Source organism: Pyxicephalus adspersus, chromosome 1 (genome assembly GCF_032062135.1).
Source record: "Pyxicephalus adspersus chromosome 1, UCB_Pads_2.0, whole genome shotgun sequence".
Classification (NCBI taxonomy): Eukaryota; Metazoa; Chordata; class Amphibia; order Anura; family Pyxicephalidae; genus Pyxicephalus; species Pyxicephalus adspersus.
Genome location: NC_092858.1, coordinates 2,118,891 through 2,144,943, shown reverse-complemented (window position 1 = coordinate 2,144,943; position 26,053 = coordinate 2,118,891). Strand labels below are relative to the sequence as shown.

General features: G+C 45.5%; 1 protein-coding gene across 1 annotated transcript in view; it reads left to right on the top strand.

Moving 5' to 3' along the window:
- Positions 1-26,053, top strand: part of INPPL1 (inositol polyphosphate phosphatase like 1) — a gene marked incomplete in the record, with an annotated part of 34,683 nt that overhangs the window by 4,657 nt on the left and 3,973 nt on the right. The window contains 20 exon segments of the mRNA XM_072398581.1: positions 9,453-9,516; positions 11,591-11,735; positions 12,065-12,176; positions 12,330-12,470; positions 12,997-13,087; positions 15,019-15,108; positions 15,846-15,944; positions 16,277-16,421; positions 16,700-16,806; positions 17,109-17,211; positions 17,898-18,162; positions 19,877-20,122; positions 20,582-20,720; positions 21,209-21,308; positions 21,964-22,131; positions 22,499-22,623; positions 22,987-23,074; positions 23,246-23,401; positions 24,616-24,700; positions 25,654-25,803. Coding sequence (XP_072254682.1) covers positions 9,453-9,516; positions 11,591-11,735; positions 12,065-12,176; positions 12,330-12,470; positions 12,997-13,087; positions 15,019-15,108; positions 15,846-15,944; positions 16,277-16,421; positions 16,700-16,806; positions 17,109-17,211; positions 17,898-18,162; positions 19,877-20,122; positions 20,582-20,720; positions 21,209-21,308; positions 21,964-22,131; positions 22,499-22,623; positions 22,987-23,074; positions 23,246-23,401; positions 24,616-24,700; positions 25,654-25,803 — 2,619 coding nt within the window.

The window sequence follows — 26,053 nt, the reverse complement described above, 5'->3', positions numbered from 1 at the left end:
TGTGGGGGGACATTAGAGTGTCAGCTCCTCTGTACAGAGACTGATGGGACTGGCTCAGTGTTCTCTGTACAGCACTGCGGTATATGTCAGAGTTATGAGTGCTCAGTGTTCTCTGTACAGCATTATGGTATATGTCAGAGTTATGAGTATGTCAGAGGGGGTGTTTTGTCTTCCCTCTGGTTAATGTTTAGCTTTCTCTGTTTGCCGTTGATCTCTAGGATTGGATTTTATTTCCGGGTTGGTGTTGTCCCGGCTCTGTATATCGGTGACATCGGGTGATGATACAACAATAACAATAATCAGGATTTTTCATGTTTTGGTTTCATTGGGCAGAAATAATTCCCTGAAGGTTTTTGTAGATTCTTAGCTGCTTCCGTCCTGTAGGTATTCATATTGGCTCCTTGTGATTGGTTAAACCTAACAATCAGTCATTTTTTATTGTGCCCTTTGGGGGCCTGAGGACCTTATTTAGGGGGTGAGGGGTAATAGTGAAGCCCCCTGTGTAGATGTGGCCCTTCACTGGACACAAATATGGCTGCTGGGCCCTTGTAAGCCAGCTGGCCATAAGAGTTGTATGAAGACATTGCACTCTTGGTATCCCTGTAGATGGGCCGCACTTTAGGCAAAACCCTCAGCAATGATCCAATGGAGGATCCAGGTACAGGAGCAGGGTGCTGAGGATCGTGGGTTGCCTTTGAACTGAATACTTTTGCCATGGTTGCCAGGTGGAGGCTTTTAATTTATTCAGCAAGGTACAAGGTTGGAAGATTGGGAGTACAGTAAGGGGCAGATCCTGCAGGGGTAAATTATTGCAGGGCCAAGGTTAGTGATTGCTGCCCCTTTTTGTATGGAAATCAAAATCTGGGCCAGCAACAAAATCATATTGAGTAGAATGTGGGAGGAGTCTGCCAGGCAGAGGTCTGATGTTTCTGATTGGCCATATAGTTCTATTTCCAGCCCCTCCCCCAGCCTGTGATTGGACAGTAAAAGTCAAACTGATGATCTCATCTCTCTGCTCTCTCCTTCCATTAGCATGCTTTTTAATGTCTTTTTATTTATTTCACATGCAATATTCTGCCCCTCTATTTGTCAGCCTTAGGCAGTTGCCCGTGTGGCCTCACCCCTATGACGGTATACCCCGGTGATGTCGTAGCGCAGCTTGCTGAATTCCTCCTTCATAGTGACATTGCTGCATGCTTTATGTGCAGGGTTTGCTGCTGGCACATTTAACATGTCCGTGGCCTCAGTGCCGCCCCCTCCTGGTGGGTTTTGTGCTGCCTTCCACCCCCGGATGTGAGCAGCCACATTGTCATGTTTGCTCTAATCATTCATGAGTCACCACCACTAGGCTCATTGACCCTTTCATTGCCGAATCTGCATGTATGACCTCATCTGTGTATAATGGAGGTCAAATGGTAGGGGGAGGGGGGGGTCTGTGGAAAGTCCTGAGTCAGCATTTCACCCCCCCTCCCTTTTTAATTATAATCTGTGTGACGTCTCCATCACCAATCACTTTCTTGTATTGTGAGTGTGAAATTGCTCCATCATGTGACCCAAAGCCTAGGCAGGCCAATTCACATGGTTTCTTGCTTTTAGTAACATTGTGGGTCATTTAGAGAGATATTTGGGGGCCTCCCGGGTTCAGAGCTCCACCACCCTGTTGGGTTTTCAGTTTTCTTTGCAAACTCTGCTGCAGAGCCGGCGATCTGGGAACTCTGGCTTGTAAGGTCAGGAAAGAATTCCCAACCACGCCCCCTTTTCAGGCGCCTCCTAGTGGTGACACTGATAAATCTTCACATCCACCAATCGTATTGAAGCTTGCCTCTGCAGTGTGATTGGAGGGAGGAATGGACATAATGTAACAGAATATAGTTCTTGCCATGGCACAGCTGCAGTCACCAGGCTGGGGCTGATCTGTGTCAGACATTTGTGAATGATTGTATCATCTCCAGGAAGCACAGGATCATCCTGCTTGATGCCTGAACAAAGATGGCGCTGTTCATCTGGAGATGGTGGGATTGTTAGTCATGTGATCTCTGTGAGCGTATTATTACCTGGAGGTGTCACCGACGCATTACTTTCTGCACATAATATAAAAAAATCTAATGACAGGTCCACTTTAAGGAGAAGGGCGGCCAATCAGGTGTCACGTCTCAGATGCACTGTGATTGGCTGTTTTTGGTACTTCTTGGCCCTTTGGAGCGGCCGCACAATGTGTCAGGGGTGACAGCGCTGCCGTCCTTCGGAAACCCCCCCCCCTGCCATTTCCTGAGATGCAAAGAGGAACTCTGAGAGTCACTTCCCCCTATAACCACATTCACACAACATTCACCATTTCCTCTGAGTGGTCAGCCAGCCAATCACATCGCATGCAGGGGAGCTTCATAATTCCTAGCTGCTGAGATAAAGGGAACCTGTCCCCCCTCCCGACAATGCAATCTGCCTGGCTGTGGCCTCTGTACTTGTCTGGGTTGCTGATGTGGAATAAGCATGCGCTCAGTGAAATCAGAGGAAGTATGGAAGGCTCTGGATCAGTATGACAGCCGGGCAGCATTATATGAGTTTATTTTTTGTGTCTTTTTCTGGTTTTGGATTCTAGTTCCCCCTCTTTGGTTGTGAAATGTATAAGGTGCAGTTACTGCGTGCGCATGCTTGTGCTGCATTCTTGTAATTGGGCTGCCATGGCACTGCATTATTCTTGGAGTGGCCCCTCTATCGCCATGAAGCTGGGTTGTGCATTACCGGATGTGCTGGTTCATTGCATTGGGAGGCCATTAGTGCAGGGGGAGCAATGCAGCGATGCGTGTGAATGGTTGCAGCACTGACCTGCGCCCCGGGGGTGTTCAGTGTACAAATAAAGATTCTTCAAGTTGTGCAGATCGGGGAACTTCAAATGTTTGCTATGCAGCTCTGCCTGGAGCTCACTGATTGAGTCTCCTCGGGGGAGGGTCGGTCACAGACTAGACTGATCCCTATTGGTTGCCTGAGACAGGCCGCCGCCCCCTCACTTCCTCCTAGGTTCATCATGTGATCTCCCCTTACCAGTGTAATGCATTGACATGATGATATTGAGATGCTAAAGGACTGAATGGCCACCCATAGAATCGCATGCATCAATGCAGGATTCTCATGGGAGCCGCAGCTCAGGAGCAGCCATGCTTCCAGGGCCGCCAGAAGGTGTCAATGCGTCAGATAAACTGCAACTCTGTGAGGAAGAATGGGGATGAGGATGATGGTGCCGAAACTGAATAATGTCTGCAGCGCCCCCTATGATTTTCTCCTGATATAGCAATGGCTGATCCAGTCCGGGGGGGGGAAGTCAGTTTCTTGCTTTTTATGAGGACTTGGCCCTCCCCCCTGTGCTGCTCATCAGTGCCCTGTACAGTCCTCTGTGACAATCAGATGAGTAGTAGGAAGGCGTCCTCGCAGTAATTGCACTATGGCCTCTGTTATTCCAGGTTGGAAATGTCGCAGGAATCTGCTCATCCTCCATGAAAATTGACCCGGCAATACCTCCAGCTGTGTCTAGGTTGGGGCAGCTGCCGGATAACAGCTGCCTCGCATTTGCTGGTCTGACGCAGCATTCCATGCGCTGCCGCCATTTCTGATCCCTTTTCTAAAATGCTGACTGCCTGGCTTTGTATTTCTGTCCATCCAGTCCTGAGATTTACAAGGCTCTGCCACAATGAACAGGACTGGGCCTTCCCAGCTTAATTTTCACTTACAGGTCTGTGATTGGACAGTGAAAGGAGAAGTAGCACAATCTCTGTTACACAGCTTTCATGCTTTTCTCTCTGACCTCCACCATCATCCTCATCCTGCACATTGGTGGTGGAATTGAAGTCACTTTAAATATCCAGTCGCCCCTCCGGATACAAACCTGTCCTCTGAGTCGGCAGAGGTGTCACTGATCACCTGAGCGGTTGCTGCGTTCTTTCCCAGCTTTTTAATATTGCACAAGTGGGGGGAGGGGGAGCTGTATTATTACAGCGAGCACCTGTCATGAAATTTGTGTGATGGGGACACGGTGATCTTCAGGTGGGCTGCACACAAATAACGGATACTTACCTGCTTGTGTGCCGTACATACTGAGACACAACGCTGCACTCTGTACATTCTGACCTGGCCTGGGGATAATGCTGCTCAGGGATCTCTCCAGTGCTGCTCACTAAGGGATTTGTGATCTTCATTATGGATTAGAGTTCAGAATCTTCAGCAAAGGTCATGTGGCCAAATGCCTAGGCAGCTGATCACATGACCAGGGTATTGTTTTTTTGTTGCACTTCTGAGGGCTCCATGGAGGGCCCCCTTTCTAATACATATCTTCCCCCTGTGCCTGAAAAACGTCATCCCCCCTCCCATGTGGCGGACAGGTGTGTCATGTGACGGACAGGTGTGAATCCCCCGTGTCAGAATAACGCTCCCTCCGGGCTCATTGTTTGAGGAATGCGGCTGAATATTTTCTGCATTTGTCAGAGTTTTATTTACTTCAGAGATTCTGGAAATAACGTAATAATCACTTTCACCCTCTAATATTTAGATTTTATACAACTGCCGCTGCTATCCCACCACTGACCACCAGGGATTTCTTTCACAAACTGTCAATCATTTAATTCTGAAATACCTGTTGATCCTGCCAGAAATCTAGTGAGCTGATGATTTCCTGTTCTGCACTCTTGTCTCAGTTCTCTCTTAGAACCCCCCATGTTTATGTAGATTTTAGTGGGGGGGTGTTCTGTAGTCTGGCCATAGGGTGACAACACTTATCTCACTTGCATACGGAGCAGTGAGCGTTGTCACCCTGAGAATACAGGAATAAGCAGCTCACACCTCTGCAGCACCCAGTCCCTGGATCTCAGCCGCGCTCCGTGTAGGAAAATTCCTCGTCCCTGTTCTGTTTCCTCCATGCAGAGAAATATTTGCAGGTCTCCTCTGAGCGCCTCCAGGAGGGATTCACAGGCTGTGTATGTGGGATGGCACCTATAGCGGGGTCACTGTGCAGGGGGTCATTTATAAGGCAGTGAATCTGACATTCACCAAAACATTCACTGAGAGCAAACCATACACTGCCATTGGAACCACATGGACCTGGAACGTTCTTCACTAGAGAATGTTTTGGTGAATGTGAGATTCACTGCTTTATATACAGACCCTTTGGTCAGCTATAACATTTATTTAATTGCAACAATGTTCTGCATTGTGTAAAATAAAATGACCCCCCCTCCCTTCCCCCATCCCTGCATACATGAAAGTACTTTGCAGCACCACACGCTCGCTTTACTGCCGCTCCTCACAGTGCAACCTATGGGTCAGCTGACCCACTGCTCCTGAGAGCTCCCCCTAGTGGCTTGTCAATGTATACAAGACTTTCATCTAGCAAAGGGAGTGGGCTGGGGATGTTATTGCTGTCTGTGTCCCCATGGGGAAAGTTTCACCCTCCCTTCCTGCCCAGGTGTCAGAAGTCTAATCGACCAGAACACAAGTGGCATTGAGAATTCAATAGAAGCGTCACCCCACCTCCCCAGGGCTAAACATATATATGAGCAGAGTCACATGTTCTACTCTGTGCTGGCCCAGCTGTGACCATAAGCCATTGGCAGCTAGCATCTTCTGCTCCGTGCTGGCCCAGCCGTAATCACTAGCAGCTGGAAGTCTTTATTTTAGGCAGTAGAAAAAATAACAAATTCATAAAAACAAACAGAATCTTCTTCCTCTTTCTTTCCTCTGAAGTGGAAGTTTTGTATGAAATCTCATTTGTCAGCTCTGTACATCCGCCTTGGCGATCCTGCCCAGGCTGAGCTCCGGTCCCCGGCTGCCATGCTGATCCTCCGGCTTCATTACTAATCAATGAACTGGAGCACTGATCTGGCTTGGTGCGTGCTGCCCCAGCTCCCCAACTTTGGATCTATGTAGTTGGTATTTCCAGGATCTGGCTACGGAATTTACATCAATCTGCAGAGAAATGCCGATTTCCTGGCTTCAGTCAGTGAAGCTGCAGGATTGGTATGACAGCCGGGTTTATAATCCCTCTGAACCCCCTTTGTGTTCTCTGACGGAACTAAATAAAAAGAAGACCAGGATGAGAATACCTTTCAGCTTTCATTGCTGTCTGTGACCCCGGTGAGAGAATTTTCCTAACTTCCTGTCCTGGTGACAACATGCCCCCTGAACAGGAAGTGAGATGGAAGTTTCCAAGTCTCTCCAGCCATGACCTGACATTAATAAAACATTTGTATTGGGCAGAAGCCTGGAACCCAATCATATTCCTATCTGTGTCACCATCTGACTTTATTTCCTGTCTGGGTGACAACGTCATTCTCTGGGACAGGAAGGGAATTTATAATGAGAATGTTGATGAGCTGATTTCTGTGTCAGAGGAAAGACTGAGAGATCCGGTGACACATTTACATTCCCTTGGGACTGATCCCGATCCCAGCCCAACCCGACCCTCACCCAATCGTATTGAAGGGTTGCGCATCCATCGATTTGTTTTTCTTCCCTGATTGGACGATGAAGCAGGCTGCATTTTATTGCATTGAGCCAGTTATCGCCTTGTAAAAGTACCTGTGACATCATCAGTGGGCGGTACATACCCTGAGCAGAGATGTGGGAGGGGCCTAATAGCCCCACCCACCACAGGCTGCCTGCAGAAAACTTCAGAGAGGGCGGAGACCAGACCAGTCATCCTGCACCAGGAAAGAGAGCAGCAGTGCCTGGTCTGTATCACAGGAAGCATCCAGGTGAATGTCAAGATCTGGGTGAAATACACAAAGCAGCCCAGGACTTCAGTAATGACAATATTTCCTCATCTCAGTTTAAGATCATGTGACCAATAGGGGTGACATGCGGCAATGCTGCAGATAACAGTGGGGTGTCACTCATAATAGCATTATATTTGGTTGTGTGTTGTCTGATTACACACAGGGGGCGCTTCCCTAAAATCCCCCATCACAGCACGGTCTTGGTTGCCCTGTATAAAAGTCTTATTTGTCCCTTTTTTAACTATTTTGACCTAATATTATCCTCTTGCAGTCCCTGTACAGCAGAGCCTAGACTAAGGAAGTGAGAAGCAGCACAAAATGCCAGTTGAGTAATGTGCTTAGAGTGGAGCATTCTGATAGGAGAGTTGAGGTCATCACTGAGCTGCTTCTCCTTTCATTGGCTGGGGTAGTCCAGGACAGCCCCCGAGGAAGTGGGTTTACCGTCATACTGAGGACATCTAGTGGCAGGAAACAAGTACTGCAGGGAAATTCTCTAAAATGAAGGTGAATATTGCAGTTATTTGTATTCCATTATTGTTGGCTGGAGTTCAATCATTTGTCAAGGCATTGTGACCCTCACCCACCCCAGGCGTCTTGTGAAGGGAGATTTCCTCTCACTTCCTGTTGTGTGGGGGACAGCCCCCGAGGAATAGGGTTGACCATCATACTGAGGACATCTAGTGGCAGGAAACAGGTACTGCAGGAGAATTCCCTGAAATTAAAGTTAATATTCCAGCTGTCACTTTATTTGTATCTCATTATTGTTGGCTGGAGTTCAATCATTTGTCAGGGCAAGGGAGATTTCCTCTCACTTCCTGTTTTGTCTCCAAGGCAGGAAGTGAAAAGAATCAGCCACATGATGACTCCCATTGAATGGTGACAAGGACTTTTATTTTGTGATTCATACATTTTTTTTATTTATTTATGTAAAATAATATTTGCCTCCTTTGTCCTATCTCAGTTCTGCTGATCTCTGCAGGTTCTGTGCAGCCACTTCCTGTCTCCATGTATTCCACCAATGGCTGCACAGCATTTCTCAGTGTGGGATCCCTGATGGTGACAACATTGGGGCAAGGCTGAGTAATGAGAGTTCAAATGGCTTGTCTTAATTTTCACTGGAATCCTAGGTGACAACACAGAGGTACAATTGGAAAACAGAAACAGGGCGTTGTCACCCGATAACAGAAAGAGCCTAACCAAGTACCTTCATGGCGGGATCACCAGGGAATATTTTAATAATTGCTGCAGATTCAAATAAAATAGACATGGGCCGTCAAAACACTTTCCTGACCCCGGCAGTTGTGGGTGATTTCATGCTTTGATTGCAATGGTGACATCACCCAGGGCCAGTCTTAAGTCAGGGGCCCAGGGCCTCCAGCAGACCCAATGGCAGAAGGTGGTGGAAGCCGGGATGTTGTGCACTTGGGGCCCCCCACTTCATGTCTCCCAAGGGCTCATCCCTGCATTCAGTGTGAATCCTGTCTGCGTGCAATCTGATTGGTTGGCTTTATATCTTATAATAATGAAATGATTCCATGTCTTCTCCAGCATTCTCAGGGTTAATCACAATGGCGGTGATCAGGTGATGTTGCTGTGACCTCTGCCAGAGGACGATTCGGCTTTACCTGCCAGGAGCTCCGCCCCCGCTCTGTGTACCCAAAACATGTTTGTTGTGGGTCAGACGGGCGCTCCCTAATAAGCTGAACACCTGTGGCAGAGGTGACAGGTGCAGCCCAGAACCTGGCTGGACTGGAAATACCCAGAGCCGGCCTCTATCTACTCTCACCTTGTGCTCAGGTGACTCCGACCCGCCCAGGACAGGTGGGGGCCGATCCTGACAGGTGCCTGCAGGCTGGGGACTGTTCTGGGTATCAGAGCTCCCACCTGCGGTTATAATACAATATTTGGCTGGATGATTATTTGTAGTGTCTCCCCCTGCTGGCTGTCTGATGTAAATCTTGGTGACAATAAAGAGAACCTGTCATCCGTCACTAAATCTCCCGTCTGTCAGCCAGTCCCCTATGGTCCAGCTGCTGAGATAAATTCAATTCACATAAAAGCTCCCTACTCTGCACTGTAGATGAGCTCAGCAGGATTTTATGAGTGAATCTGTAGAGGACTGCGGTCTCGGGTCACATGGTTCCGTGCTGCACATTTGTTGCCTCTATAATGGACGGAGCTGGAATCTGGGAGCAGAGATTTTTCCAACTCAAATACTAAGAGTCTGATTTAATAAAGCTGTCCAAGACTAGAGAAGATAGACTATCATGGGAGAACCTGGGTGATTCCGCAAACCTGGAGTGAATCTTGTCCAGGTTTGGAAACATTTGTCAATTAACAAATCATGTAAGTAAATTGATTTCAGGTTTTCTGGATTACCCAGGTTCCCCCATGACAGTTTATCAACTGGGGGAGCTTAAATACATCAAGGCCTTAGTTGTATCAAGCATATTTGAAAGTAAAAAGAGCGCCATCTAGATGTGTCAATGGACGGTTACATAGAGATTCACCCGATGCATTTACAGTTTTTAAATGGTGTTCCCACAATTCCTAATAAGCAGGCAGGTGACACAGGAAGCTGTAAAATCTGCAGCTGTGACTAAGGTTGTCACCCTCCTGACTGTGTTTTCAGCTTTAAATAATGTTTATCTTATAATGTAACAAGCCTAACATTTGTTCCATCTTTTGCAGATTCCAGAAACATGTTCATACGTACCGAATCTTGCCGGACGAGGAGGACTATCTGGCTGTACAGGTACGGAATCCAATCAGATACAAAATATAGACGCCGGGTCCAGATGATTGCGCTGAGACAAGGAGCTGTTGTGCTTTTTAGTGAGATCAATATAAAACATGTATTAACATTTTGTCATCCTCTGTCTTGCCTGTAGAAGGAGCTCTGGTCTCATTTTTTCCATGTTTTCCTCTTATCTGCTTTGCTGTTGTGTAATAGCACAAGTTGAATTTTTCAGTCATGTGAGTGGTGACTCTTCTCTCATTGGACAGCGCTGAGGGTTAAGTCTCAAAAGTTATATGAATGGCCTGGACCAATTGTAAAAACTATACGATTTGGGGGGTGGGGTATGATCCTATGGATGCTGGAAATCCGACCAACGGGAAAGTTCTTAGACATTCACCATCTGTGTGTGTTAGGTGAAGCGCGCCCACTACAGGCTGGCATGGTATGGTGCAGCCAACACGTTTCAATGTAGGGACTCACCTCTTCAAGGGTAGATTTCGGTACCATGAGCACAAGTTTTGTCAAATTATGAGACCCCCAATGCCCTGAAGAAGGGAAGCCCCAGTCCCCAAAACGTGTTGGCTTTAGGCTATCATTATTTGTTATAAACTTCTCTCATGTGTTGAAACATTTTCTACTTTCCGGGCCACCGTCCAAAACTGCAGCTGGTGACACTCTGTACCCTCTGTTATTGACAGCTGGGATCTCTACTGAAAATGAGGAACCAATCAGAGTGTTTCCTGATCATGTGATTGCCATATCAGCGATGATAAAGTGATCACATGATGTCTGGAGTTTTCAATGACAAAAATAAAAGTCTTCAGACCCACAGCGCCACCTACAGGCTGCAGTGCTATCTACACTATCCGGCCACTTTATTAGGTACACCTGTTTAACTTTTAATGCAAATATCTAACGATCAAGTCACATGGCAGCGACTGAATGCATTTAGGGAAATTAACCCAAAGGCAAATCGCCTACACAGGCATTGTAAAAATAAAGCTAGCCTGATGAAAAAAACTATTTTTGCCCAGCTCTTTCATGCAATAAATGCGATCTCATTGTCATGCGGTGCTCAAATTTCTGCAGGAATGCAATCCAGAGCTTAGCAAGGCTCATTCACAGGACTTGTATTTAAAATATAAAATCAGAAGGGATGGTGGGAGCATCACACAGCAGGTGTACAGACCCAGGAGCATTGCATAGGGATGGTGGGATATTATATTAGGGACCCAATATCTCTCCAATGGCGTCCCCAATATATAGAAGAGACGTTCGGGGGCAGTAATGGTGGGTTGCAGCCTCTGATGTGCTGGGCCAGCTGTCCTCTGCCCGGGGACATCCTGATCATCAGTCTAGACAGCCGAGCAGCTGAGTAAACATGTGTCATGTCTGCTGTCATCACCTGCCCAGCTCAGTGACATCTCAGACAGCTGCGGGGACACGATGAGACCTGCACAGACTGCAACCAGATCCTCCGGAGGGCGCTGCAACCCCCCTTCTCCAGGTTGCCCATTTAATGGATTCACCCCAAACTGCAAATATAAATGAAATGCAACAAAAAGCCAAAAGTTTTATTTTTAGTTCTGGATAGTGAGGGGTTAAAGCTGCAAAATGGGTACCGGTGTCCCCACTGGAAGATTTACTGGAAGATTTTTGGTGACCACTGTATTACTTCCTGTCTTAGTGACAGGAAGTCAAATGAAAGGGAGGGTGACTTTTCCTTACTTGACATTCTCAAATCTGAGCGAGGGTCTAACCCCTTACTGCTCTATTCATATAAATTCTACAAGTTATAATCAATACATTGATCCATTGTAATCAATATATTGGTTTCATTATGGGAGAAGTGACGTTCTCCCAAGTGACCAGTAGGGGGGCTGCGATGGAATCACTGACATCTGCCATAGATGTGACATATGAGGGGGCGGGGCTTATCCATGACTTGGAAAGAAGTCAATGAGCAGTGGCTCTAGGCCCCTCCCCCTTTACAATCCCAACGGTAACAGGTACCAGGTTTTTGATGACCCCCAGAGTCGCCCTACGATGACATGGCCATGACTGTAACCCCCCTCTGTCTCTCTTGCAGACATCTCTGGGTGTCCAGGTTCGGCGGTTCAAGACATTGGGGGATCTGATCGCTCTCTACCTGCAGCCTAACCAGGGCATGGTGTGTACCCTGCTGTACCCGGTGGAGAGGGAGAAGGACGTCATAGAGGACAGAGACTATTCCGGTGAGTTCACATGACTTCCTATCACAGCACGGCAATGGCCCCTACTAGTTTCCATGGGGGCCCATCAGTTCTCCATATTAAAGCCCAAAGTTGTATGTTTAGTTTTGGATGGACTGAGGGAAGTTTTGGGTTTTACGGTCTGTGATCTTGCTGGGGAGATTCATCCTAACTTCCAGTCCTGGTGTCACCATGGGCAGGAAATGAGGACAAATTTCCTTACCAATAGAGAGTAACAGAACTAGAGAGCTGCATTCGGGTACTGCAGACATTCTTCTGTCCTGACAGGTGCTCTTTGTGTTGTGTGTCACCCTCTTTGTATTCTCTCATAGATGGCGAGGATGAGAAGCCGCCCCTCCCCCCGCGCTCTGCCTCGGCCAGTTTCTCTGGAGGCTCCGGGATGAGTTTGATGCCCTGCGGGCAGGATGCGGTCTCTGCGGAGAGGTATGGCACCTCCTGGGACGGCCTACAGCTGAGGGCGGGACCTCCAAATATCCCACAAAGGGATTGGTTGCTGTTCAGCCACTGCCATTTAACTTTGTCACATCTGATTTGTCCTCCTCCTGGTATTCATTCTTCTCTCTCCTTCTCTTGTAGCTCTACGAATGGTCTGAGCACCATTTCTCACGAGTACCTGAAGGGAAGTTATGCGCTGGATCTAGAAGCTGTGAAATCCGGGGCCACCAACCTGCCCCATCTGAACAAAACGCTGGTCGTCTCCTGCAAGCGCCTGCACGGGTCAGCACAACTGCCTTCTGCCATTACCCTCCTTTACCAGAATCCACCAATCAGGGGGCATGGATTGAATCTGACCCCGCCCCTGAGGAATTATTGATTGTGACAGCTTAGCATCTGTGTAAATGCAGAGACAGCAGCTGTTTGCTTTTAGCTCATCTCATTCTGAGAGCATCTGTCCCAACTATGTGAGCTCAGAAGAGACAGGATGAGGTTTAGTGTATACTTTTTATCTTCAGCTACTGAGGTCTGCATACAGCAGGCTTTATTACAGCAATTAGTATAAGGAGGGACTTAGAAAAGGGAAAACGTGGCTAACAGCTCCACCTGGTGTCTGGAAATGGCAGTGGCTTTAGACTATACCTGTTACTAATAGCTATTGGTTGTTGGATTTTTATTTGTTTTGAAGATGCCCCAATATTGGTGCTGGACAATTCCATATTCTCCATATTACCCAGTAGGGATCCTTATGACAAGTTTGGTTCACTTTATGACAGTGTTGATATTTTTCTGTTCTCTTTATGTACAGGGAGGTGGATAAGGTTTTATCCGGCCTGGAAATTCTCTCCAAGATATTTGACCAGCAGAGCTCCCCCATTGTTTCCAAGATTCTGCAGCAGGTAACATATATTATATATAAAGGGGGACTTTTATAAAGTGGGGGTACTTTATATCTGCTGCTACAAAACAATTGGAATTCTTTTTTTTTATGATTTCCTATATGCATTTAAATAGGGTGACCACCAGAGGGAGCTGGTGAGCCTATGAAATGCAGAGGGTAAATTTTAAAGAGGCCCTGTCACCAGACCATTCATTGCAAAGATCTTCTCATAAGGTTATATGTGCAAGTAGCATATTTTATTCCTTTTAAAATCCTCCCTGGTGTACACACCTTGTGATATCACACCCAAGATGGCGGCATCCGCCAGCAGACCAGGAGCTGGTACTTAAGCTAATAAAAAATGTTTATAAAGGGAGGTAAGGGGATGGAAGTGGGGGAGCTGGGTCAGCACAGTAGTAATAAGAGTTGCAAGTAAGCAATTACAACAACAAATTTTTTGGTAATTTTTCATACAATTAGTTCTGGTGACAGGTTCTCTTTAGGTATGATCATATTTTATATATCTAGATGAGATTGCCATGGCTGGAACTCAATCAATGTACAAATACCAATATTTGCTTTTTTAAATATTTTATTTTTTATTTTATTGCTGTCCCATATTTCATGTTGAGATTCATATGTTCTCCCTCTACTGGCTGTATCAGGAAATCAAAGTTTCTGCTGAAATAAAACCAATCAGACTCAGAGGGGTGGAGTTTCCAGCTGGCTGGGGAACAATATTGAGCATTTAGTGGCTACTGGAATAAGCAGGGGAGGGGCTTAGCCAATGGTGGGAGGAGTCAGTCACTGCCATTTTGCTGTTGTGCTCCAATTCAGCAGTGTGTATGCTCCATATATATCTGCCCAAGGGGCAAACCTAGGGAGGGGCAAAGTGTGAGTCCTAAGTCTCTTCTGCACAGGGCCCCCTGCTGGCTACATCTGGCATTGGTCTGCCCCATGTGTGAGGATATAAAGTCTATACATGAATGTGGTGATGTATATTATTCATTACTGATATAGTTATTCACATTAAGCCAATCACATTCCTGCATGTATCATCCTAGATTGTAAGCTCTTCGGGGCAGGGTCCTCCCCTCCTGTGTCTGTATTTGTCATTTGTAACCCCTATTTATTGTACAATGCTGCGGGTTATGTTGGCGCTATATAAATCTTGTTTTTTTATGTAATGGGGATATCACCATCCAGAGTCCCAAATTCCCATTCTCTGTCATTGGCAGATTCCGCCTTAAAGGGCACCGGTCATGTGACCATGACATCCAACCACTGACTTTTCCCGAACGCCATCTGATCCAATGACTTTGTCAGCCATTGCCTTTCACTTGATACATACTTGTTCCATGACAGGTACTCTTATAAAGGTAAACCCTGGCCAATCCTTTTCCATGGAGTAACACAATGCTGCTGCAATGTATCCTTCCCATGGGTCACATGACTGCTACAAAGTACCAATCACAGCTGGAAATTCACCATTGTATCAGCATTCCCCAGTGTGAATATTTCCATGCTGACAGGTCAATCAATTCTTTTTCCAATCAATAGAAGTGATCAATATGGAATGTAATAATAAAAGAACCGCCATTGGTCGGGTTGGTAAGTTTCGGCAATCGCCAATCCTGCAGACAAACTGATTGAATTAGGAGCGTGCACATCTGCGCTTTTCTCCAATTGAACTGCAAATATTTTTTTTAACTGATTGATTGATATTTTAATCCATTAGTCTGATCACATTGATCACTGAATATTGATTGGCACAGGGCTGGCGGGTCCCATGTATGGTGATAGCTGCGGAGGGTCCGCCATCCCTTTCCCCGGATAATGTATCCCCCCCCCACCCCCGGCCTGTAATGGTTTCTATTCAGTGTAAGCAGGAAGAGCCGATAAAAGCTGTGTGTGTCCCCGGGGCCCCTTCATGTGTCTCCTGTCTTCCAGGCCGCCAATCAGAGCGGAGAGCCGGAGCTGGAAAGCCTCGTCCTCAAACTCTCCATCCTGAAGGATTTCCTCAGCAGCATCGAGAAGAAGGTGAGGAACCGGCAGCACTGGGGGGAGGCGGGGAACATGCTGCCATCACATGGATTGGTGAATGTCGGATTCCGCATTGTCTGTGAATGAACCCAGAGACTGGGGAAATGTTCCTGGGGGGGTGCAGCCCAGACTCCCCAAAATTTCTGTATATTAGGAGGGGTGCAGGATTTTGGATTGCTGACTCGGTAACATTGATCGGTCATCTTCATCCTTTACCAGTCCCTGGATTTGGCATCACTGGCCACATGCTTGTTGGGGCTCATTCACAACTCATTGCTTGCGGTGACATGCGCAGTACACATGTGCATTGCTGCAATTGTTGGTGTTTTTTCAGCATTAAGCATGCGGTCGTGTTTTTTGTGATCAGCCATGGCTGTGAAGCTTTATTGAGAGATATGAATATTGCCGTGTGTTTGGCGTTAGGCGGTGCAGGTGGGGTGAATGTTCGGGTGAGATTTAATAGAAGTTTGTTAGAATAGGAAGTTTTGGCTAAATTAAAAAAGTTACATTGTCACCTGGCTAATTTTGTCCAGTAAGCATGCAGCCAGTGAAGTCAGGATTTGTCCCAGGTTGCTGCCTTCAGAAGATCGGAATCACAGCCAGGAAAGAAGCATTCAGTGATTAGATCTTTAGATTTTATCGGTTTATTATCTATTATTGGTGCTGTAATATGAATGAATCTCACATACGCCAAACGTTTTTATTTTTGGTTTGATCCCGTCTTCTATTTTCAGGCTCTGAAAGCTCTCCAAGACATGAGTAGCTCGGCCCAATCTGCCCCGATCCCACAATCCTCCAGGAAGGTGAAGACTATTCCAGTACAGACCTTTGAGGTGAGAGTCAGGCTCCGTGGGGGCGGGCCAATGTGTGACAGCCAATCACAACGAACTGAAACCAAGAAATCCCCCAGACAAAATAAAAGGAATACATTATTATATATAATATATATTTATATATTCTTTTTCTGTCATGTATATTATATTTCTATATATAAAACCATGGATATTGTATTCTCTGCTGATTGGGAAGGATGTGTCATGTGACATATTTCATGTTTACCACTTGCAGCCACACAGTGGCATAACGAGTACAAACTCCTCACAGCTGTAGCGTCTGACAAGCAGGGAGATCAGATTACACACTCGCCCCCGCTTGTTTCTTACAGGTGAAGCTGGACATGCTGGATCTCTCTAAAATTGTGAAATCCCAGAAATACACGCTGAGCGTAGATGTGGATGGCGGAAAACTGGTGGTGATGAAAAAAGTGAAAGATTCACAAGAGGACTGGAACACATTCACCCATGACAAAAGTAAGGCAACCAGATGGTGTCAGGGGTGGGTGAAGGGTTACAGGACACAAATGTCTGAGGAGACTGAGGAAATGCTTCTTTATGCCTGCAGCAAACTGATGACATCATCTCAGCCTAGGCCAATGATAATACATTTATAATAATTGCTGATTGTTGCTGAATAATGGGAAGTTTTAGGAATGCAAACTTGTAAAGGGGACCGTTTCTGACTTTATTTGAATATGGTATTTGATTGGCTGTCCTGACCACCCAATGACAGCGATTCTCCTCCCCTGCAGTCCGGCAGCTGATCAAGTCTCAGAGAGTGCCATCCAAGCTGGGTATTGTGTTTGAGAGGGAGAAGGATAAAACACAGCGCAAGGACTTCATATTCGCCAGCATTCGGGTAAGATGCCGCAGGGGGACTCAGGATATGAAGATATGTAAATCAGAGAGGTGGGTGGAGCTGCGAACCCCAGCAAATAGATCTCATTTCTAGAATCCCGCTCTGCAGGGGCGTGGCTCCTCTGGGCTATTACTATTCTGGTGACACAGCGCCCCCTTCTGTCCATTTTCTGAAAAATCCTTGCCTTGCACCTAATAGGGGCCCGACAAAAACTGGCTCAGGTTCCAATCCATGCCAGGTATAGGTGGACTAACATGAAATGTGAATGCTGATGTTTTTCTATGATTTTGCCCCTTGTCTAGAAGCGAGAAGCCTTCTGCCAACTACTGCAGCTGATGAAAAATAAACACTCCAATCAGGATGAGCCAGATATGATCTCAGTCTTTATTGGGACCTGGAATATGGGTGAGGAGGGGGGTAACACTCCTGTACAGAACAGCTCCCCCTACTGTCCATTTTATCATAATACCATGTAGAACAGCTCCCCCTACTGTCCATCTTATCATAATACCATGTAGAACAGCTCCCCCTATACCATGTAGAACAGCTCCCCCCACTGTCTATTGTATCATATTACCATGTAGAACAGCTCCCCCCACTGTCTATTGTATCATATTACCATGTAGAACAGCTCCCCCTACTGTCCATTTTATAATAATACCATGTAGAACAGCTCCCCCTATGGTCCATCGTATCATAATACCATGTAGAACAGCTCCCCCTACTGTCTATTTTATCATAATACCATGAAGAACAGCTCCCCCTATGGTCCATCTTATCATATTACCATCAAGAACAGCTCCCCCTACTGTCCATTTTCACATACCATGGAACAGCTCCCCCTACTGTCCATTTTATCATAATACCATGTAAAACAGCTCCCCCTATTGGTCATGTTATCATCTCATCTTATATAGCACAGCTTCCCCCATTGCCCAGTTTATTGTCTTGAATTCAGATACTATAGATATCCCTCCTGTATTGCACAGCGCCCCCATCTGTTCACTCTTATAGTTTCCCCTGTTGCTGAGTCGGTGACGATCCCTTGCTACCATTGCCACCATAATTCTGGGTAATTTCACATTTTACAGGAAGCGTCCCTCCGCAGAAAAACATCAGCTCGTGGACCAGCTGTAAAGGTCTGGGTAAGACTCTGGATGAGATGGCCGTTACCATTCCTCATGACATCTACGTTTTTGGGACTCAGGAGAACTCGGTGACTGACAAGGAGTGGGTGGACTTCCTGCGGGGGATGCTGAAAGATTCCACGGAAGTGGAATACCGCCCGGTACGTACCCGGGGATCCAATCCAATGCTACATATATATTCCCCTGTAACCTATCAGCTAGTTGCATATACCTGAATCGCTAAAAAACAATTGAATTGACCAATCAAAATCTTCCTGTGCATGGCCAGCCCTAAAGCCCCATTCTGAGCCTAATTTCTTTTTCAATGTTCCCCTGAAGGGGGCGCTATTGTTCCCCGACTGTAAAACTGATCTGGATGAACCCAAGCAGGACAATGCACTTAATATAGGCTAGCTTTGTATTTAGGGTCCTGTTCCCTAGTTTAGACCCCAAGAGTCCAATTTTTTGCACGTTAAATGTAATGTTTCTGTAAATGTAGTGAATGTTGGGGATAAATATCCATTGGTTTGGTGAATGTAGTGGAATCAAATGTTTGCATGATGTGAATATCAGAGGTGAAGGAACGAGCCCAGGGTGATTCATAAAGGGTTTGGTGAATGTTTCTTTGGCCTCCATGTTTGATTGGAACCTTATTGAAGTCTATAGGAGACATAAATCCTATAAAGGAATGAACGTTCTTTTCCCTTCCATGTGAATGTTCTTATACGTTCTTTGGTTATTTTACCTTAAGCTTCATTCACACGGGAGAGTTCTAGGCATTCATTGAAGTTGTTTCACTGATTTATTAAAGCTCTCCAAGGCTGCAGGGGATACACTTTCATCGGTGAACCTGGGTGATCCAGCAAACCTGGAATGGATTTCCTAAAAGTCATTTGCTATATGTTAACAAATCCTGCACCAGATCCATTCCAGGTTTGCTGGATCACCCAGGTTCTCAGATGAAAGTGTATCCCCTGCAGCCTTTGCTGAGATTCCACATCCAGCGTCTCATCGGCAATCGTTGGACCAATCAAATTCACAGATTTAAATGAATGTAAGCGCTTTCTAATCACTCGCCCAGCTAATAGAATCCATGAGAATTACAGGATCGCTTCCCTCAGCCCTCCAATTCAAGACAATTGTACAACTAGAAATGCCCCAAACCACCCTTCCTACCCCCTGTACCCCCCTCGCCCACCTAGCAGGGGAAATTGGGTGCCCAAATTATATTCACACCTCAATGGCACATCATAGCATCCATGTGAGCAAACCTTCCGGATCAATGACCAGAGAACAATGTCTCAGAATAGGATTCATCTCCTAGATTGTAAGCTCTGTGGGTCAGGGGTGCTCTTTAGGTTTCAGTTTATTTTAAAGATTCCTAAAGAAAGACAAATTGATGAAAAACTCCACCTGGGCTGTCATGTGACTCCCCGGATCTCCCGGGTCTTGTAAGAAGAAACAACGGAAGATTCTGCATGGGAGAGGAGTTCCGTGCTGCTGGTTTTACTTTTTTATTTGTTTTCATCTTTTGTTCTTTTGATTTATTCCTGAAAGCTGTGACCACAATCAGCTGGGACAGGCGCCTCCTAGAGGACAGGCCGGTCTCCCTTGTATGATTGGTTGTTAATGAGGATGATCATGTGATCACACTTTGTATTATTATAAGGAGTGAGTGCGATCCAGGTAAATGATTCTCTGTGTCGGGGTGCCCCTGTAATGGGCATAGGGTGACCCCGTGTGCAGTCCATGATCTGTCCAATGAGCTGAGCAGGGATTTAGCACATGGTCTGCTGTCTTGTTGGGAAACAATAAAAACCCCTTATTACAATCCCCAGCTTCCTCATATAATATAGTGGTAAGTACCATCATCAGCCACAGGGGGAGCCACCTATCAAGAGAGGTTTCCCAACAAGGTGATTGGCCGAATCATGCGCACTGAGCCAATTTGCCTTTTTGCTTCAGGCTGTTCAGAGTTCAGCCTTTACTGGCTGCATGCTTGTTCCAAGGCTTTGGCAGAGTATTTTCAGGAATGGTTACCCCCCGTCCATATTCTCAGTTTCTCTTTTAACCCCTCTGTGTTTCCCTGCAGGTAATAAAGGAGCGGTGGGAATATCCTTCATGTTTAACGGCACCTCGTTCGGGTTTGTGAACTGTCACCTGACCTCAGGCAATGAGAAGACGGCAAGGTGAATCACTGTGTGAATGATTGATCAGGTGATCTGTGAATAAATAGGATCTTTCTCTGTATAGTACACGATGGATGAGAATTCCCATCCTGCACCAGGCCCTTTCCATAATAAACATGACAGGTCATCTTTAAATGCAATATATTGCAGCTTACCTGTCCTTAGATGTGGTGGCTGCTTTTGTCCATTTATTGATCCCGCCAGTAACACACTTGCTACATTGGCAACTCACCTAATGTATCTGTGGAGGAGTAGTGTTGTCACCCTGGGACAGGACTACAGAACCCTCCCCATAGCTTCTCCATAACATACTGGGAGGAGTTCTGTAGTGCACATACAGAGCAGGGTGGAGCAGTCATACAGTGGGCTTATCCCAGGAACTTTGTATGTAATGGGGTAAGAAAGCATATTGGGCCGATTCCTAATAATTAAATATCTCCTCGTCTCTCCGAATCACAGGAGGAACCAGAATTACCTGGACATCCTGCGGCTCCTGTCCCTCGGGGACAAACAGCTGAATTCCTTCGACATTTCCCTGCGCTTCACTCATCTCTTCTGGTTTGGGGACCTGAATTACCGCCTGGACATGGATGTGCAGGTGAGACAGAACCTCATGGGCGGGGCTTGGGGCTCATAACCCTATTCCTATTGGTGGTTCCTTTCTAAACCAGATTATCATGTCTACTATATTGTAAGCTCTTCCGGGCAGGGTCCTCTCCTCCTCCTGTGTCAATGTCTGTATGTGTCTGTCATTTGCAACCCCTATTTAATGTACAGTGCTGCATAATATGTTGGCGCTATATTAATCCTGTTTATTAATAATAATAATAATAATAATAATATGTGATGATCATTAATATGAAGAATATTGAATAAGTGAACATGGGAAACCCTAGTCCCAATACACATGGGATGATTTTTACTATTTATCCAATAAAACGATCCGATCTCATGACACATTAGCTGCTGACCAATCATAAGTGACCTAACAGCTCTTGCTGACTCAATCATACTGCGGGGTCTTTTTGTGCTCTATCCGGGCCCCGTATGTGTTTGTGGCTCATTTTGTATTTTCTGGCCCTGTAGGAAATCCTGAATTTCATCAGCCGCAAGGAATTTGATCCGTTGCTGAAGGTCGATCAGCTCAATCTGGAGAAAGAGAAGAATAAGATCTTCCTGCGTTTTAGTAAGTTTATGAATAATCCGGGGAGGGGGTCGGGTATTCATTCATTTATATTTCCATTCATTCATGTCTTTATTATTTGTCAGAAAGCAGCAATAGTATGCATATTTATAAATGATTCCTCCGCCAATTCACTCATAATTTTCATTTATACAGCTAGCAGCTGTGCACTTTGATGATTGGCCACTAGATGGCAGAACGAGTCATTGGTTTGATAGGAACTGAAATGAGATTCCAACACTTGTCAGATGAATTGTCAGAGGAATCATTCATTATTATAGGAGTCCCTGGCCAGAATACTGCAGGGGAGGAGCCTGGCTCTGTGTGGAAGCAGTGGCCTCTCTACATACCCCCTGCTAAGTCAAAGCTAAAACTGACCAATCGGCAGAGGACATTAAGGAGCTATAGGTCATTAGGGAATATTGGACCTCTGCAGATGGGCTATCGCCTCTCCATCAGAGAGATTTCCCCTCACTTCCTGTCCTGCAGGCAGTGGTTTGAACAGAGGCTAAATCTGCAATAAAAATATTTTTCTTATATCTATATATAGATGTCTTTTATTCCCTCCACCCATGGCTCTGTGAGCATTCAGGTGGTGGGAAGACATCCTCCATGTTGCTGTATTGGGGATTATGTTATGATATTTCTAATTTTATAGGCGAGGAAGAAATCTCTTACCCCCCCACCTACCGCTATGAGAGGGGTTCCCGGGACACCTATGTGTGGCACAAACATAAACCCACCGGGGTAAGTCAGCTTTTTATTTACTGTTTTTCTGATTCCACTGGCCATCTCTCCACTAGGACAGCACCATATTTGTCCAGGTGTCATCCAGGGGCACCATATAATTCCTGGACTGAGATGTCGGCTCAGAAATGACACAATCATCTAAATTCTGGTGTGTGTGTGCACAAATGTGTGACACACATCAGCCCCTGATCATGAGACTGGATGCAAAGTTACAATGTTGCAGTCTGATCATTGGGGGAGAGGAGACTGAAGAAATGCTTCCACCTGCCTGCAGCAGACTGATGACATCATTACAGCCTAGGCAAAGTCACTTACTGGAGCTGCAAAGGTTTGTTATACAGTTTACATAAGGACACAGCGCCATCTAGTGGTGTGATGTGTATATAAACTGAGATTCTTTTTCTAAAGTCATGTTTAGCTTATGTGTTCATGATTTCACTTAGTGACAACACTTTGCACTTTTTATTTCTTTTTAATAGAATATAAGAAAAGCAGTGAGAATGACAGCCAAAGCATCGACAATGTCAACTTCCTCAAAGTCCAATGGTCGTCCAGACAGCTGCCGACGGTAAGTGACCACACCACTTACCTCTCATCTCTCATAGATACAGATTGAACAGAGACACCAATGAAGCATCTCGCTGCATCTGAAGATTTTTGCACATTGCTAGTTTTTTTCCGGGGTATTAATCTCACTGCTGGGGTCACTATGGAGGCATTGTGATCATTAAAATAATTAAGGATAATACAATGGGGCCTTGTCTACTAAATGCCGATCTGTGGATTCTATGCTGCCCCCTGCTGGGCAATAAGTGTTTTACCGGATGGAAATGTTCTCAGTATTCTGTATTATCTTCAGAAATCGCTAAAATATTTCTTGTAGATTTTTTTTTTTATAGTCATTTAATTTATTTTCCACTTTACCTCTCAGCTGCGGCCAATCGTCTCTGAGATTGAGTACCTCCAGGACCAGCATTTGCTGCTGACGGTTAAGTCAATGGATGGATACGAGTCATACGGTGAGGCTTGATACTGGCTGGATGTTGCTGATTATTTTTTAGTGACCATACTGATAATATTATTATTGGCCCCGGCCTTATTGGATGGAGCAGCGGGCATTACCTCCGGCTGTATTATCCTCCCAGGTGCAGTCATGTGACTTCTGACGTGTTCTCTTTATACCCCTTCAGGTGAATGTGTGATTGCCTTGAAGTCAATGATTGGCAGCACCACTCAGCAATTCCTGACTTATCTGTCTCATCGAGGAGAGGAAACCGGCAACATCCGCGGCTCCATGAGAGTGCGTGTACCTGCGGAGCGCATGGGCACCAGAGAGCGGCTTTATGGTGAGATCAATGGGCCATATGGTGATATCATGGACCCAAAATGTCAGACAGAGACCCTATGATGGTGACAGTGGAGACCCAGAGTCCTTTTTGTAGAGCGGAAAAACTAAACTTTGCATGCAATGTAACAGAGAGGTGACATGGAGAAGCCGTAGTCTCTGCTGGTGGAGGAACAGAAGATTTACACTTTGTATCTAAGGCTTAATTCACCCTGGTGAGGTATAGGTGCATTTACCACTAGAAACTACCACTTCTCCATGCAGCTGCCCCATATCAAATGAATAGGGGCACTGCCAGTACCACTTACTGCCGCCAGCCTTCAAATGTGCAAACGTGTTTGACGGGCTAGTAAGGTGCCAGCTGTGCGGAATGGTTCAATATAGAGGCCATATGAACCTGCCCCAGGAGGGTGGCATTAGGGTTGGGGGGTAGATAAAGCTGGTTAGAGGATAATCAATGGCAACAACTGGAAACACTACATTTGTTATGCATTGCCCACCTATTTGACCACCTGGCTACAGATTCCCCCCACCTGGCTGGAGACTTACTGTAATCCCTGCAGAGCCGACACAAGAGCACCTGTCATGTACTAAATACAGAAGTACACGGAGCTGTACAATTTATAAGAAGGGAAATGAATGTACCAGGGGCAACTTATTGCATGTCATAGGCAGCGTCTCCCCGACATGCAGGATATATTCTGACCCATCTGACAATCTTTTTTCTGTGCCCACACTTGCAACCAGCAGGAGCGGTGTGATTTTTAGGGAAATTTAGGAGCGACATTCAGTTTAATAGAATTGTTTTAACTCTTCATAATGTTAATATTTTCACCCTTTTTAAGAAATACAATGGGCTCTAATTATAAATGATTCCCCCAATCAATTCCTCCGAAATTTGCTGCTGGTGAATTCCTATTAAAACAATGACTCGTTCTGCCACCTAGTGGCTAATCGTCTAAATTGCACAGCTGTCACATTAATATTATTATTTTTGTTATATTGTTATTATTAGTGAGTTATTTTATAAAAGATGTAAAAATGAATTTGGTGAGTAAGTTGGTCTGGCTGTGATGAGCTCTGGTAAAGATATGTGGGTTTGTCTTCTTATGATCATTGCCAATGTTAGAGCTCTCTGCTCCTGCACTTCCAGCAGGTGATATGTGGAGCTGTCCCAGCACTGCATTTACCCTCTTCTCCCTTCCTTTCCTGCAGAATGGATCAGTATCGATAAAGACGAAACCGGAGCTGTGAAAGGGAAACCGCCGACGGTGTTGCGACCCAACCAGGATTTCAGCAAGTAAGTCTCTGTAACCCTTTATATGATTGGGTGTCATATTCCCCCCTCACCCCAATGCCCCAGAGATGCAATGTCCGTGCATGGGTTCCCAGCTCCGCCCACTGGTCACAGCCATAATAGGGGTCTCTTAGGGTTGGGCTCAGCCATTCCATAGGTGGCACCCCAAAGATCACAATAATAATAATTTCTGCCAATATTTCAGTGTTATTTCTAATTGCAAAGATAATATTTGTCAGTGTGAATCTAAAATATTGTTCTAGGTGAGTGATGAGTGGGAATTCAGATTTCTGCTTGTAAATATTTTCTGTATTCTCTGTGCCTGGAGGTCAGAAAGGTTCTATAGTGTATATTATGTATATGATAATTTACTATTATAGGTGGGGTATAGGAAGATGGGAAATAGTGGAATATTTGTTTATTTTATTCAATATTTTACCGTTTCTTGTAAAATACAGAATTGTAGTTAATGCGCTCTATTTATAATTTATTTCCCCTAATTCGCTCTGATATTCGTTTTTCTTTCCTGCGTAATTTATATATTTACTGTCTAATAATAATATTGTGACAGCTGTGCACTGTTGATGATTGGCCACTAGGTGGCAGAACGAGTCATTGTGTTAATAGGAGACCTGTAGAGAGATTGGACCATCTGTCAGTGAATTTCTGAGGAATTGATTGAGGGAATCATTTATAAATAGAGCTCATTGTATTTCCCAATAGGGTGAAAATATTCACACATTTCATTATGAAGAGTTAAAACAATTCTGTTAAACCTAATGTTGCTCCTGAACTGGTTACAATGTTGGGCACAGATAACATTTCCTTTTAGTGGATCATTCACCATCATCTTTCCCCTTTTAGAAGTTTTAAAAATTGCATCATTTTATGGAATCTCTGTGCTGGTCCAGGCGATCATCGAGTGACTCATCTGGTTTGGCGTTTGTTTTTTGTAGATCTGCAAGTCGGAAACACCCAGTCACAGAAGCTCTGGGCCCGACCCTCGGAAAGCTGTTTGAAGAACCGGAAAAGGGTCCGGGTCTCACTACGGGTCGCCCAACGGCTGTGCTGCCCACCTCCATTATTGAGGATCCAGCACTGACACGGTACGATAGGTAGGAGATAGGACAGGGATGGGATAGGTGTACAGAGAAACAAATGTGTGACTACACGCTGATAGAAGCAGCCAATTCCCACATTGCTGAATCCTGGGCAATGCTCCTGAGACTTGCTTGCCGGGCTTTGGGCTGAATCTGGAATTAGAGTGTTAGCTCCTCTGTACAGAGACTGATGGGACTGGCTCAGTGTTCTCTGTACAGCACTATGGTATATGTCAGAGCTATATAAATGTATAAT